This window comes from Cervus elaphus, chromosome 12, assembly GCF_910594005.1.
Source record: "Cervus elaphus chromosome 12, mCerEla1.1, whole genome shotgun sequence".
In the NCBI taxonomy this organism is placed as follows: domain Eukaryota; kingdom Metazoa; phylum Chordata; class Mammalia; order Artiodactyla; family Cervidae; genus Cervus; species Cervus elaphus.
This window is the reverse complement of record NC_057826.1, coordinates 90,312,810-90,328,912: the sequence shown is the minus strand read 5'-3', so window position 1 is coordinate 90,328,912 and position 16,103 is coordinate 90,312,810. Positions and strand designations below refer to the sequence as shown.

Below are 16,103 nucleotides of genomic sequence, written 5' to 3'. Positions count from 1 at the left end.
AGTTAATACATCTATAAAATGAGGATATTAGTTTCTACTCATAGGGTTTTGATGAATAAGTGAATTGAAAAGAAGTGCTTAGCATAGTACCTGCCCATGAAACATGTATAAAGGTTAAAAATGCTTACTGCTGTCCATGTTGAAGAGTCCCAAGTCTCTGTCACCCCGCTGGTCTTCTCTCCACCGTGTATTTCTAGCTGCACATGGGACTTCACGTTGGCGGCCTGGGCTGAAACTTCATGCCTTCAGTCTCAGTCCCTGCTGGGTTCCTGATCTAGGTGAAGGCACCGCTTTCTGCCCAGGGCCCAAACCATCTTAGACTTGCCCCCCCAATCCCCAGACTGCTTCTGATCAGTCCCCAAGCTGTCCCTTCTTTCTCCCTAACGTCTCTTCGTCTCATTGTCTTCACCATCTCCTGCCTTCATTCGGGCCTCCTTGTCTTAAGGATAGTTTAGTGGTTTCTCCCAAACATATGCCCTTGGTGGACTGCTTGTACAGATACTAGATTTTTCAGGATATTTGACTATAAAAAGTCAAAGAGCTACAAGTTATTTGATTGATTTTTCTTTTCCATGTGGTTTTACTACTTCCTCTTATTCATTTATGCTTTTATTTACATCCTGTGTATCTAAGCAAAGTGAGCAGGTCGTGTCTTAAAGACTTATCTTGCAGAACTCTCCAGGGTGAGGAGGAAGCTGCAGTGAAGAAGATAGCAGGAGCACCCGCAGATGGCCACAATTGTGTGACTAGGCAACCGATGGGGTCCTGAAATGAAGACAGTTACTGGCTGCTTTAGAGAGGAGGCTAGAAATCTGCTTTGAGGCTCTTACCCTTTAGTGTTTGGGAGTAAAAGAAAGGTACTGAATGATTGGAAACTACTGAAATAACTCCCTTAAAGGAAATGTCCAGGATAGGTGTCAAGACTGTTACTATGTTAAGCCGAGATTTCTAAGGAGAGCTAGGAGTGAGTTGAATGCAGTGTGTTCTGGGAAGATCAAGCTGGTAGCAAAAGTAAGTAAAAGCTCGGTGTGAGATGTGAAGCACAGGGTGGGCTGCCCAGCCGTGTGCGGAAATTTAAAGTCAGGGTCCTTTCTCTTGTGGACTGACTTTTGAGAAAGATGTAATAACAGCTGAGAAAGCAACTGAAAATGTCCAGTTTCACTTGGATTATTTAGATTGTAATTTGTTTGGAAAAAACTTGCCTTTATTGATTTGGGTAATTTTGTCAGCTTTTAATGTTGATTCCTATTAGAAATCTGGCACATGTCAGGAATGTTAAAATGTCTCAAATGCTTAGATGCCAAAGCATACAGTAGTGTCAGCTGTCACAGGCCCTAGATCAAGAAAATAAAGCTATTTTTGTATGTTCTAAGTTCTTCACGTGATATGGAGCATTGAATAAGAGTTTATGAAAAGGGTTGTTCGTGTCTTAGTTTATAAAGTGGAGTTCTGTTTCTAGATGAAGCTTTTTATGGGCAGGATTACCTTCAGGAAATGTGGATGTGTATTGCTCCATGATTGGCTTTTAATTGTGGTATTCTTGTTGGAAGAGGAGAACGTGCCCTTCAGTTGACTTTTCCCTTGTTGTACACATTTCTTTACATTATATTCATAATACTTTGAAGTATTTCCATATTTCTTCAAAACTTAGATAACTGTATAGCATATGAGAGGGTTTTTATTTTTATTTTTTCCTATTTATAATTACATCATTGCTTCTCAGGGGAAGAAATATATACTTCAAGTTAAAGCTAACCTCAGGTAGGTGTATATATATTAGTGAATGGCAGAGTTAAAACACTTGAATATCTTATCACCAGTATTACATATGTTAATGTTAGAAATTTGGTAGATATTTTCTTGATCAGATTATACACATTATTGAAATAATGAGACTTGAAAGAATCAGAATAAGTTTGCAACATCTGGTTTAATTCATATCTGGGGAGGGTAGGGAGCATGTGGTGAAAATACATATGCACAGGAACCTAATCAATGCTAGACAAATAATGCATTAGTTTACAATAGGATGACCAGAAATTCGAAGGCTCTGATTGAGTCCGTCAGCGGTAATACAGTTTTACATTTGGCTCAAGTGGTTGTTGAATAATATCAAGTGGTGCCAAGTTCCTCCAGAGCACCTCATGACCCCCCAGCCTTGGAAGGCGTTTCACCACAGTCTCAGAAGAAATCCCAGTCGTGCCTTTCTTGTGCTGCCCCGGTGCAAACGCAGGCCTGGGGTTTCCAGGGGCCACATGTTATTGCACAGGGAGGTCTGTTCTAGGCAGACCCTCGTGGCTGAGGAGGTGTGAGACTGGCCCTTAAATAGTGGTCTAGCATTAACGTGGTCTATCAAAGCAGGTTAAGAAAGAGCTCCTTAGTGATTATGTACCAGCTACTAGTTATCACACTAACAGAAAAGGCAACATGGCAGCTTCACATTTCACATGAAAGACTAGCATTAACTGGGCCTGGCTTGCTGGCTTAACTTTTCACATAAATCTAGTGATTATTTTAATTTAGACCCAGGGAAAGATGATTTCATACCAGTCTTTTCTTCACATAGGTCTGTGTAGCATTAGAATTGTTCTGGGTTAATGACTAGGCCATGAAGGCAAAATGTTTTAACTCTCCTTTGCCAAAACAGAAACAGTCTCTGTTCTGATTCCTGTCCAGTTCCCCAAAAAACAGAACATACATACACCTTTGTTATTGCACATCTCTCACACAGACTCGTGTATGTATAATATATATATTTTTTAAATATGCTACACACATTAAAAAAAAGGACTATGGCACTTTACAGAATACATGCTTAACAAAGATCATTACACCACAGATGTTTGATAAGTATACAAAAACCCTTACACAATTCATGTAAATTGTTGAATTAGCACACAGGTTTAAAGAATCCACAGAATCCAAAGCAAACGTTTCTGCCTTCTTGGAGTTCATTGAGGAAGCCCAGCCCCATCACAAAACTTGAAGCACAAATGCAGGCAAAAAATAAATAAGACTTTTTCTGGTAGTAGTGATGGTCCAGGTATATTAGATTTTTAGACTGAGGCAATTATGTGATTGATAGAAATTTATTAGAAAAATAGATGTAGGTCAACGATTGTCTAATTGTTTTCAATCTGTTTCTTTCTAACACAGTCCTCCCATTCAGTGGTTTTTAAACAGCCATGCAGTTTTCATCTAGGCTAGCATGATTTTTATATTCCATTTATCCTAACTGAAGCCTGGCTAAATGGACTTGCAGGTTCAAAAGGCCCACGTTTATCTTTTTACTCTTTCTCTGCTAGAGAGATTTCATCTGTGCTCTGCCTGACAAATCAGTGTTTTAAGTAGTTTTTAATGGTTTGGGGTTTTGTGTGTGTGCACATGTACCTTTTCTGGTCTTCTGTGACATTCAGACTGATGAAGTAAACACTGTCAAGTGACTTTCTTCTGACCAAGAGAGGGCACATTTTCACTTATGACTTGTTATTAGAGTGATCTAGGGATGTACCTCCACCCCGCCTTAGTGGAAAAGCAGTCGGGCAGTAAAGATGATGGACATGCTCAGAGGCTCCTCCAGGCTTATGACTTGTCTGGGAGGAGAGTGAGAGTGTAAAATCAGAGTTATAACATAGGTTCTCTATGTTGTATAGAAGGAAAAGTGAATCTTGTGATAAATTTAAGAAAAAAATGTGTATTTTTAATCAAAATTATTTGCCTGGTGGAGGGAACTTTATTTTTTTTATTAATGAAAATAATTTCCTAGTGTTAAAAAGGGATAAGTATGACGGCATCAGGACTTGTGCGTCCCTATCCGGCAGGGACAGGAGCCCTGTTCGGTGGCCACCATCACCTACACAGGTCTTGTTTCCCGAGTCCGGATGGCAGGCTGCCGTGAGCACACATATTTACCCCTTTGCTTTTTTGAAAAGAGTCACAGATGTACACTTTACTTATTCTCAGTTTTGGTCTAAGAATGGTGAACTCATTAAAGGCTGGTTCCCCCCCAACCCCATACCTCTCTTGCCCTTTAGGTCATAATCTGTGAGATAAAATGGTTTCTGGCATAGGCCAATGGCCAGACTGGAATAAAACTTTAGTTCTCCATCCCATCTATGTATTAATACAAAGCAATTACTTATTCTGCAGCAAGGCATGGTTTTCAGACTCACATAGCTTTAAGATGATTAACTCAGGGCAGGGTTGTAAGATCTGAATCCAGGATTCTTATATGCCTGGTGGTGCTTAGCACACAATACCTTGCCCAAACAAGGTTCATTAGTTATTTGTTAAATTTTTCAAAACAAAGCAAGCCCTCAAGTAAGCAGATTCGTAAGCCTAAAGAGACCCATACTTTTAATCCTTCCAGAAATTTGGTGGATCCATCCCATTTGTTTAAGTTGTAAGGAAGTGTTGCTGTAGCATCCTGTAATTCTGAAGTTCAGGGTAATATCAGACTAGGTTCCTTTTGGTCCCTTTGATCATTCCAGGGTAAGGTTGAAGTGATGGCTAATAACATTTTCCTGAATCAGTTATTGGTGACTTACAGAAACTAGATTAAAAGCCCCTGGATCCTTTTTAATAGTGGTGTTTCATTCTTTCTGTAAACAGTTGTAGGCAGGTGCTAGGAGCTTGGTTGCTCTCATTTTTGCATGAACCTTCTACTCTATGCTTTCCTGAGAATGAAGCCTTTGCTGTAAACTCACTGGGTAGAGCAGTTTAATGTTACTTGAGTCTGCGTCCAGGACCAACAGCAGCAGCTAGAGAAACGTAGCTCCTGTGCCCAGCTCCTTGTCATCTGCTGCCGCTGGGGGCGGGAACACGGCCGGGTGCTGCCTGGTTCCCGCACAGCGGGGAAAGGTCTCCCCGCAAGGGCTGAGATTCGGGCACGCTCTCTGAGTGAGCCACAGCAGCCTGGAGACCTGGGTCCCTGGAAGGAGGAGACAGGTTTCCTCCGGCAGTCGAAACGCAGGTCTAGCCCTCAGGGAACAACAAGGGATTTCTGGTGGCAGAGGAGACTGGGCCAGTACTGGTGCTACGCCTGGGAAGTGGAGTGACTCTGTCTCTACTAATAGGATTCTGTCTGTGCCTTTATTCTCATGGTGGGACAGGTCCTCATCCTTTCTCTCCTCAAATTTCTAGACTCTCAGAGTGACAGTTCAGTGGACCCACCTGACTCTGGAGTTCAGCCTAGAGTAAGTCCCACAGTAGAATTCCACACTGTCCCTGCTCAGGTCAGCTAAGTGAGAGGCAGTGTCTTGGTGTCCCCGGGAAATGTGCGGTCTTCACTGTGGACCCCAGAGGAGACAGTGTGAAAGAACGCGAGGAAATGAAGGACCCCTACACCAACCTCACCCTGAGGCAGAGATGCACGCAGCCTAAAACCGCCTGCAGCTCCGGCCTGTGGTCTCGTCTGTTACCAGAGAACCTGTTGCTTTCATGGTTCAGGTCATCATCCTTCATTGAGCCTTGGGGGGAGATGGGGTCCAACAGAACGAAACTCCACGTCAGGGCTTGTGTGCTGTTTTCTCGTTCCATCTCTTACGATGTGCACCGTGACCCTCACGTGCAGTGCTCGGCGTGGCTGGACGCGGCCTGCCGTCAGTCCTGGGAGGCTGTGGAATGTGGCTTCGGTAGGTAAAGGCTAGTGCTTCACTTGACCCAAGTGACGGAACCAGAAGTGAAGTGTTTCACAAGGTTACGGCGAGCAAGAAGACGGCGCTGATGTCTCTTCCAAGCTAAAGGAGGCAGATGAGGTTTTTCCCCTCTTCGATTTCTTCCTGTACTTTGTCACTGGAGGTGGCGATCTCCGCTTGGGCGGAGAAGACAGCACAGATGAAGGTGAGCACCGTGCCCCCGATGGCGGTATAGAAGGCCCAGCCCAGTGAGCAGTCTCCGGGTTTGTAGGCCGACGCGTAGTGTCCGCAGTAGCCTATGGCCTTCTGACAGCCCCAGCCAGCGGGGTAGAGTATCAAGCCCAGGATGAGGAAGAGGCCTGCAGGGCAGAAGAGAGAACAGATGAAGACCCAGTGGCGAGTGAGTGTGTGATGTTGTGTTTGATGCGCCTGCTCTGGGCTGTGGGATCCGGGGTGCAGTAGCGGAACGATACTGAGTCTGCTTCCAGGACCAGACTCAGAGCGTGTCAGTACTGTTCTGTGCAACCACCCTGGCCTGATCCAGACAGTCTCTTTATTAGGAATACTTTTAGCCTCGGGGCTTCCTTTGTGGCTCAGCTGGTAAAGAATCCACCCTCAAGGCGGGAGACCTGGGTTCGATCCCTGGGTTGGGAAGATCCCCAGGAGAAGGGAACGGCTACCCACTCCAGTGTTCTGGCCTGGAGAATTCCATGGACTGTGCAGTCCATGGGGTCGCAAAGAGAGTCAGACACGACTGAGTGACTTTCACTTTAGCCTTGTATGTACATGTCAGAATGTGAACCCACTAGTAATTTCTCTTCTGGGAAAGCGGGTGACTCTCTTACTGCTTCCTCCCCTTCCTTACTGTCTTGCAGTAAGGCAGAGGTTGGCAGACTTAAGGTCAAGCGGGGCCTTGTTTTTATAAGTAAAGATTTACTGGCACACAGCTATGCCTATTCATTTATGGACTGCCCATGGCAGTGCAGAACAGCACAGTGAGGGAGGTGGTGCAGGGCCTGCGGCCTGCAAAAATCTAAAATATTTACTATCTGGCTTTTGGCAGAAGTTTGCCAACCCCTGCTCTAAGAGAATTCACAGAGAACAAGAGTTAAATGCAAGAGACCAGATCTTAACTTGGGTGTCATGCTTTAAAGATAAGCCCACGAGGGGTCAGTTTGCTGGCATTCACCAGCAACCAACCTCATACCTAGGACAGTGATTTCTATATTTACATAGACACTCTGAAACCACATGCAAACTTCATGAGAATTTTTTGTCTGACTGCTTTTAAGTAAGTGCAGCTTTGAGTAGACACTAAGTAGCCCTGTTTCCATTCTGCTGATCCCACCACACCGACACACGAAAGGTCCACTATTTTTCTATTCCTGCAGCTTTACTGCTCGCTGTGTAATCAAGGGTTACCTTTGCGGCCAGCCCGGGCGGTGAGGCAGGGCGCTTTGCCTGCTTCCCCCTCACACAGCAGAAGCTTCTTATAAGGAAGTCCAGATCCCAAGATGACAAAGAAAACTGAGGGACCCCAAATCTTACCCAACAAAACTTTCTTGGTAGAAAGGATGCTGTAAGAAGATGATGGCTTTATTCTGTTGGGTTGGCCAAAAAGCTCATTCATGTTTTCCCATTCAATGGTATGAAAACCCAAACGAACTTTTTGGCCAATGCTATACACAGCAAGAAAAGACAGTTTTCTTTGAAAAATGCTATCTATATAACCAAGGTTATTAATTCATAGACAAAAAGACCTGTGTTTTAGATACACTGGAATAGCAGTTCTATCCTCCTAATTTAAGCTTGACTTTTAATTCTCTTTCCCTACCTTTACTGACCTGGAGAAGGAAATGGCAACCCATTCCAGTATGCCTGCCTGGAGAACCCCATGGACACAGGAACCTGGTGGGCTACAGTCCATGGGGTCGCAAAAGAGTTGGACGCAACTGAGCAACTAACTTAATAATCAGGGGAAAGGCCAGGCTACAAAATAGTACCCTTGAAAGAATAAACGACTCTCCATCTGAACAGTCATAGTCAGCTGGGGGGATCTAGGATGACTGAGCTAATTCTTTTGTATCTTTAAGGCCTGTGATAAATCCTGATTAATCCCCACCTTGTTCCCTAGGAAACCTCACCCCAGGCACATGGAAGCTGGGAGGTCTCCTCCCTGAGGTCCTGAGTTACTGCCTTGGGGACAGGAGTCCCCCCTCACTGGGACCTGTCTCAGGATGCAGAGGCATGCAACCTGGGGGCAAGGGAGCATTACCTCCTCTTTCTTTTAAAAGGCCAGAGTGTGTGAATTGTGGCTCCAGTTATTAATTGTACACATCATTTCTATTATGTGGCTTAAGTCCAGTTAGTAAACGAATGCATGTTAACATGATTGGGGCTAGGGTGACAAGGATTTGCCGTCACCTAGCAGAAGGAAATGGCAACCCGCTCCAGTATTCCTGCCTGGAGAGTCCCATGGACAGAGGAGCCTGGTGGGCTACAGCCCACCGGGTCACAGTGAGTCGGACACGACTGGGCAACTTCACTCTTACTTAGCAGCTCCGATACCCTGTGCCGGGCTCTGGCTTGTCGTCGTTCAGTTGCTCAGTTGTGTCCGGCTCTCTGTAGGATGCACAAAGCCATGTGGCGATTGCAGATCCTTCTGGGAAGTTTTAAAATAAATAATTCTTCTTCTAATATCATTGGACCCTTTTTTCTCAGCACAGTCAGGAGCATTTACCCCTGCACTTCTCCTGAGCTGTTGCCTTACTGGTAGCTCAGGTGAGGTTCCTCAAGTGCTTCAGGCCTGCTTAAAATCCTGTGGTTGCTATTGGCCAGTCGATCTGTGAACAGCAGGGAGACTGTCAAAAGGGTGCCATGCTTAAGAGTCTTTTGAAAGCCTCAGCTTGATTATAAGCCCACAGGGCCGTCCCCACAGGTGGGTGACAGGAGGTGGCTCTGGTCCATTTGTGAGCCCCCAGTGCACATGACATGAGTCCGCAGCCGGGCGGCCTGGTGGGGATTCTGCTCCTTGCACACGGCAGAGCCGAACCGAGCATGGTCAGTGCCGTGAACGCACACAACTGAGTGCGAGAGAAAACTGCCAGCCTTCCGGTGCGCGGGAAGAGACGTTTGTCACCTCGCTAGGCATTTCGAAAAGCCTCCTCCACCAGAGGAATTCCAGAAAGCTTCGTGACGCAGGTGGTCACACAGGCTCCTCACTTCCCGCGGTCCTGACTCCCCACTACTCCTGGGGCACCGGTCCCCAGGCGCTTACAAGCGTCCCCTAGTCACAACCCTCATCCCAGCAGGTTCCTTTTGCCTCCGAGTAAAGTTCTTGAGAAGCCCATAAAGGCTCCCCAGCCCTAAGGCCCTCTGTGTGTGGCGCGCTCGCCCCTGCTCTCTGCTCCAGCCTCATGCTCCTCTCAGATGAGGCCTGCTTGTCTTCAGGTCCCACCTACTCCCAGTTTCAACCGCCTCCCTTCCCCTGACTTGCTACCCCTGTTTCCTGCTTCAGTATTTTTCCTTAGCATTTCTTAGTAACAATCTATTACCTTGAGTCATATGAAACTATTTGTCCATTTTTTTTAACCTACAAAAATGGTGGTTTCATGTGGCTCAACCTGATATTTCACTTATTTTGACTGTTAATCCATCTCCGTTCTAAACTAAGCTCCACAAAGGCAGGGATTTCTGTACATCTGATTTACTACTAGAAAGCCAGTGTTCAGAACAGTGCCTGGCACAGGGTCGACTCTTAATAAAACATTACTAATGTCAGGGCAGCTTGTTCTGCAATAGAGTTTTTCTGAACCACAGTGCTCTGGAGGAGAAAGAGTAATGTAACCCTGGCAGATGGCAGTCAACAAGAATGAACCACCCCGGCAGCAAAAGAGATGCAGACTCTTGGTTGGTTGGCTTCCCCTGTCACACTGCCCGTCTGAGGCCTGTGAACCCCAGGGGCTAGAGGCAGACATGTGTCTCAGAGTCCAAACAGGCTTGATGACACCAGCTGCGGGGACAGAATGGGCACATCGGACCACTGGCAAGAGAACGCAGGGAGACACGCACCAAGTCTGCGGCAGATGTGGCGGGCTCCCCGTTCCTCGGTTTGGAGTGCCCCAGGGACCACCAGCGATGTGTGGCTGGACTGAGTTTCACAGAAGAGCCACGCCAGACACTGGTCTCTCTCCCTTGGAAGTATTAAAAAGCAGCAGCCCCTGCAGTGAGGCCAGCCCGTCTCTGGGGCCTTTCCGTCTCCTTGTTTTTTACTGCGTCACACCTTCAGGTGTGTGCCTGTGTTTGGAGGGTGACAAAGAAAACGGGACTAGGCCAGTGGGCATCTGCTTTTCTTCTGACGGGCCTCTCTTCCTGGGGCCTGGCTGAGCTGCAACAGGCCCAGCTGGGAGGAGGAGGAAAGGCATAGAGGATGATGCTGGACAACTGCTCAAGACAACCGCCACGGCTACAGGAAACCTAGCAGTTCAGAGAGCTGGGAACCCCCGCAGCAGCTTCACTCAATGGGATGGTACCCAAGTAGGTACGACTCTCCCCAGCCTTAAGAGAGACCCTCCCCCTTGCAGCCCGTCTTTTCTCTCACTAACAGCCTGTCAGTTCCTTGTACCAAGAAGACTAGAAAGTGCCAGCATATGCTCACATGGGGTCACTGGGGTGTGATTCAGCCTCATCTGGGGAAGAAAGACATTAACGGAGGTGATGGTCAGTCACTTGGACTACACCTTACAGATGCTGCCCCAGCCCAGGTAAGAGACAGCCCTGACAGTTTAGTGAAGCCCACCATAAGATGCTGGCTGCCATGGGTACCAGCAGTCACAATGCATCATCCACCGTGTCCCTGTGCCGTTTTAGTGGTAGTTTCCCTGGCCTGGAAGGAGCTTTCAGACTCAACCTGGATCCCCAGCCGTTCTAGCCTGCTCCAGAGAAATTTTTAAGAGTCTGTGGGCAACATATACACATGGCTCTGGTTTAACTCAAATAATTAGACTTCATGAGCTCTAAAAGGGAGAGGGTAGGAGCTGGGTCTCCTGGCTGAGTTTCCAGTGCCTAAAACAAAGAAGGTGCTAAAAAAGAAAATAAATGAAACACGCTGGGAAAAGTAAAGCCATAGTCTTCCTGATCAACAGTCAGCACTGACTATGATTAGACCAGCCACAAAATTATACATCTTAGGGAATTTTCTTGCTGCTGCCCTGAAATCAAATAATATGTTATCAAATATAAGTTTTAATCAAATCTCTTAGGTTGGGGTGGGAAACCTCCATAATCCTGCCAAGCCCCCAATTTTGGAAAGACCAGGAGCTGCTGAATACAATAATGTGTTACTCGGTCTGAAAACGGCCACCTCCAGCTTTAAGAGCAGGGGATGCTGTTGGAACGGGGGAGCCGAGTCTGCACCGCCGCTCACAGCCCGTGAGGGAGGCGTGGGGAAGGAGGCGTGGGGAAGGCTGTGCGGTGACCTCCCAGTCTCCCTGCTGTGTCAGTGCCAGCCCTCCTGCGGCGGTCACGGGACCACCACCCCCTGTCACTACCTGCTGGCCGAGGGGACGGACTCCAGGCGGCCTGCCTTTTGTGGGTCACGCACTGCCTGTCCAGAAGGAGGCCCTTCTCCCTGGCCTGACAAGGGAGAACTAGCACTAACGCACTTGCTTATTGTACAGAATAGCACGTGCGTCTTTGGCCATCATATTCCTGTTTCCTCCTCAGACAGGCTTCCAGACTAAATAGTAAAGACTGACTGGACCTCAGTTCACAAAGAAAAATTTCTAAGGACAGGAAGGAAAGACGGCCATCTGTTATTGCTGCTGGCAGTCTGTGGAGAAGCCCCCAGGAAAGGATGCCCACTCAGCCACCACTAGGTCATAACACGCTCATTCTAAACCTCTGAAATATCCTAGAATCTCTGGAGAGCTCACAGCAGACAGGGACTAGCAGACATAGCATCATTCAATAGATTTGGGCTCCAACTAGGTCATCCTGGGGAGTGCCCACTCCCCAAACAAGGGGTGTCTGACCCCTTGGGCACTCATCCACCTGGAAATACCCGCCACCCCACATCCTGGCTCACACGTTATCTGTGTGACATCTGTCACCACTTCCTGCCAGAATGTTATTCTCTGTTCCCACTGCCCCGTGTACACCCCTCTTCAGCTCTTCCGTGTGTTACTTTTGTGTATTTATTCAACTCAATTTACTGAGCTGCAGGCTTTATTCTCAGCCTTGGGACGGAGCAATACCCTAGCAGGACTCTGAGCCCCTTGAGGGTAGAAAGGCTGGCTCCTTCTGGATTTCTGCCACAATTTTATCTCCGCATTTACCATAAACCTCTGATGGGTGTGTCACAGTTAACCTTGGGTAACAGAGGTCAAGAGTTCAACTTATTTCTGGCTTTCAAACAGCCACTGACTCATTTAAGAACCTAGCAGGAAACCATCTAACTATCATTCATTTCCCATTCAACACAGCTCAAAAAAAAAAAAAGAAAAACTCTACCTGGTGATTTTTATCCCTACCAGGTCTACCCTGTGACTCAAACTGAATGCCAGTCTGTTGAGCGAGCTTCTCTCACTGGGCACATTGCCAGGAGGCAGCCCCTGCCCCTTCACCTCGTGCCCAGGTGGGCATCTATAACAAGAAGCAAGACGAATCAGACAGGAGAATGACTGACTCCCGGCGCCCCAGCCCCATTCTGGGACCCAGCTCAGAGAGCATTCCGGGCTTACTGGGGGTGACAGCTTCGGTCCACAAGTTCTGACAACACTGGATTAAAGGAAAACCAAGGTGGGAAGCCTGCTGACTCTCTCTTCTCTGTATCCTCTCCTGTTCCTCCTCACCTTCCCAGTCTCTGTCCTCTACATTGTCCTTGTTGATCACACTCGACCCACAGCTTTAGGTACTGCCTCAAGGCTGACATCTCCTGAATCCTGATCTTAATTTTAGCTCCGGAGTTGCATATCCGACTGCCCGCTTGATCTGCACTTGGATGTCTAACAAGGTACTTGAAAACTATATCCAAACCTAACTCTTGATTCCTACTCCCCACTTCAAAACCCGGTCTTTGTCCCGTGGGCTTCATCTCATAAATGGGAGTCCAGTTCTAGAGCTGCTCAGGTCAAAAACCTTAGAACCCTCTCTGACACCTGCCCGCCTCCTCAAGGCCACTTTCCTCCACTGGCAGAGCCTACTGGCCTGCCTTCTAGCTGTTCCTTGGCCAGGAGAGTGCTGCTTCTTGACTGCCCCTATGGCTAACTCCTGCGTCTCCTTAAAGGTCTTGGGGTGAATCTCTTCTCACTGACTCCTGCCCTGAGACCCTATTTAACACTGCCGTTTACCCCCGCCTCCATCACCCCAGCACACCCAGCCTCTCTTGCCCTGGCTTTTTGTTCATTCCTGCCATAGCACCCATCACTTTTTAACATACTATATAATTATTTGGTTTGTTGTCTGTCGCCACCAGCTTGAATGTAAAGCCCATGAGGACAGAGAACTTTGTGCAGTTTATTCTTTCTGTGTCCCAATTGCCTGGAGCAATGTCTGACATGTAATAGGCATTCAGTAAATATTTGTTGGATGAATGAAAAGATAGAGTGCTGTGGTGTAGATTTGTTACATTTTAAAATGAAGCCATTTTAAGTTCTTGCCAATTTTTTAAAATGGTTTCAGGAAAAGCTTCATTCAATAACATGAATCCTAGGGGTTGGCAATTCTGGCTAACAGCACACCAGCCACATTTACTAATGAAACACGTGCAGGGACCAAATCATGAGACTGGCCTTTGACGTGACTGCAAGTGCTGAAAATCTCCTTTCTGGCTACAAAAAATAGATCTCTATTGGGAGATCACATTTTAAAAAAAGCAGTAAGTCAATTAAGTGTGATAAGTCTTCAGTAATCTAGAGATCATTTAGCCTCAAAACTCTGAAACTGTTTCCAACCATGCCTGGCTGCAGCCTCGATGCCTGTAAAGATACACTGAGGCTGACTGGGCACTGCCCAGGTGCCAGCAGGAAGCAGAGGAGCAGTGCAGGGGTGAACCTGGAGAAGTTCAGCAAGACGGCAGGTGGCGGTGGGGGACAAGGGGAGACGAGGAGGGAGGTGGACCGCGCAGCTTGCAGAAGCAGTAAGGCACATGTCCGGCGGCACGAGCCCGGAGAGTGGAGGGACCAACAGAAAGTGCTGGCGCTGAAGGCAGGAAGGCAGAGCTGCTGACGGCCCAGGGAACACCCTCTCTGGCCCTGAGGGCAGAGTCACAGAGCAACCTCGATGGGGCGGGGGGGGGGGGGGTAGTTGGGGAAGGGAGAAGAGATGGTTCCCTGCTCCTGAGAGGAATAAGATGTGCTTACGTAACTCTAAGTCTGGGACCATCACGGGGTCCAGCAGTTGATGTAGAGTGACACACCACAGCCTGAGGCCTGCTAGTTAACACTTAACATTGGTCTGTACACTTCCCTCTCCTTTCTGTCTAAAGCTTCATTTTCTCCAAGCTCATCTTTCATGCTGAGAGCTGGAAGTCGTTTTGGCAGTCCCTAATAGCTATTTGAAAGTCACCCACTGTTGTTAGGTAGGGATCTTTTCACTTTCATAACACCCCAAGGCACACTCAGGTACTAAGATTGTGCTTGGAGGAAGGCACTCTGTCAGACCATCCGGTTCCCCACCTAACAAGTCTGCCATCTAGCTCTTCTCTTCCCAGACATGACCGCGTGTAACGGCCTGCTCCTCGTGTGCAGGGACTCTGCAGACACCTTGTAGTCATGTCTCCACAGTCGCCAACGCAAGGCTGAACTAGGTCCCTTAACACTCTGTTTTAAGAGAGGCAGCTCAATTTCGTGGGTAAAATGTTTAAATAAAAACAAGTAAATGGTTAACCAACTACCTGGACAATGAAAGTAAAAAACGGGAATCTTTCTGTGACATAACACGCATTTGTCCCATAAAAGAAGAGCCCTGGTTCCAAGGTCCCTTAGATGCCTCTGAGTACAGACTCTGGCTCAGATGAGCTCCCGCTGGGTTATAAACCGGACAGCAGGGAGGAGCCTATTCTGTTCCCGGGCTTCTGCCTCCACGCCCACTTCAAGCACACACCCAGTGCCTGTGACACGGCCCCTTCACATACTGTGTTGCTGACCAACTTCACATGTCATTTGTGATTCCCATTTCCTTTTTAGTCTTCTCATATTTGGAAGAACCTTTTGGAAAGATCCACTATGGTAAAAATGGTAGATTCCAAACAAAGATGACATGGAGTTTAAGCTATAAACACCCTCCCTCTATTTTCTGCATTTGCAACTAATACTTTAAAGGTGGAGGTTTATACAGCTGATTAGAACCCTTTAATGATCTGAATGATAACTGTTACAGTAACTATGAAAGAAAGTGAAGTGAAAGTGAAGTCGCTTGGTCATGTCCGACTCTTTGCGACCCCATGGACTATAGCCCGCCAGGCTTCTCTGTCTATGGGATTTTCAGGTAAGGATACTGGGGTGGGTTGCCATTTCCTTCTCCAGGGGATCTTCCTGAGCCAGGGGTTGAACCCGGGTCTCCCGCATTGCAGGCAGAGGCTTTACCCTCTGAACCACTAGGGAAGCTGTGCAACTCTGTTACCACCATGGTGACTATGGCAGCAGTTAATACTCACTGACCCCTACCCAGCGCCAGCACCAGCTGAGCCCTTTACATACAGCTCCTTTAGTCCTTGAGGGAATCTTCTGAGGTTGGTACTGTTAATCTCATCATTAGACAGATGAGGACACCAAGGCGCTGAGGGATGAAGTAAGGGTACACTGCTAATCGATGGTGGAGCTGGGACTCAGATCCAGGCGGCAATGCTCCACGGTCCACTCCAGAGCCATCACCCTGGGCTGCTGCTTGACTGTGAACCAAAGACTAGTTTCCAAAACAAAAGCGTCTGTCCAGCTGAGGAGGGGAGGTTGCTGAATCCTCCAAAGCCGGCTTGCTTACACCTATGAGACATTCAGGAGCACATGACAAGCGGCTGTCAAGTGGAAACACCAGAGGCCTGCTGTCCAGGGATGACGGGGACGGGAAGGCTCGCCTACTGTCAGGCAGGCTGACCTGACAACCCTGCAGCAAGACGGCAACCAGATAAAGGGTGTCCATCCCCTCCTTGTCTCACACTGCAGTCTCAGTGTCGTCAGCCTGCTACTGCAGTATAGGTGCCCCTTGGAACAGCTGTCACTGGCCAAAAAAAACCAGAAAGAAAACCTGTCAAAAGGTCGAAGCAGCACAGTGTTCGCTATGATGCCCTCTCCTGCAGAATCTGTGTGAGCAGAAAACTGGAAATAAAGCACAAAACCCATCAGACAAGAGGCAGAAAATTTAAGCTGCATAACCGTAAGCTGTATAACCTGTTTACATTTCAATCTTTGCTCTTAGAGTCTGTGTGCTCGGGAGCCATCTGAAACTGCACATCCACCTAGAATACTAATG

General features: G+C 47.5%; 2 protein-coding genes across 12 annotated transcripts in view; one reads left to right on the top strand and one right to left on the bottom strand.

The window, feature by feature from the left end:
• Positions 1-16,103, top strand: part of SCAMP1 (secretory carrier membrane protein 1) — a 150,190-nt gene that overhangs the window by 130,294 nt on the left and 3,793 nt on the right. The window lies entirely within an intron of this gene.
• LHFPL2 (LHFPL tetraspan subfamily member 2) overlaps positions 1,912-16,103 on the bottom strand; it is a 168,558-nt gene continuing 154,366 nt past the window's right edge. For all 8 annotated transcript variants that reach the window (XM_043919976.1, XM_043919972.1, XM_043919973.1 and 5 more), the window contains one exon: positions 1,912-5,995. In XM_043919976.1, coding sequence (XP_043775911.1) covers positions 5,739-5,995 — 257 coding nt within the window. In that variant the 3' untranslated portion in view covers positions 1,912-5,738. The remainder of the gene's footprint in view (positions 5,996-16,103) is intronic.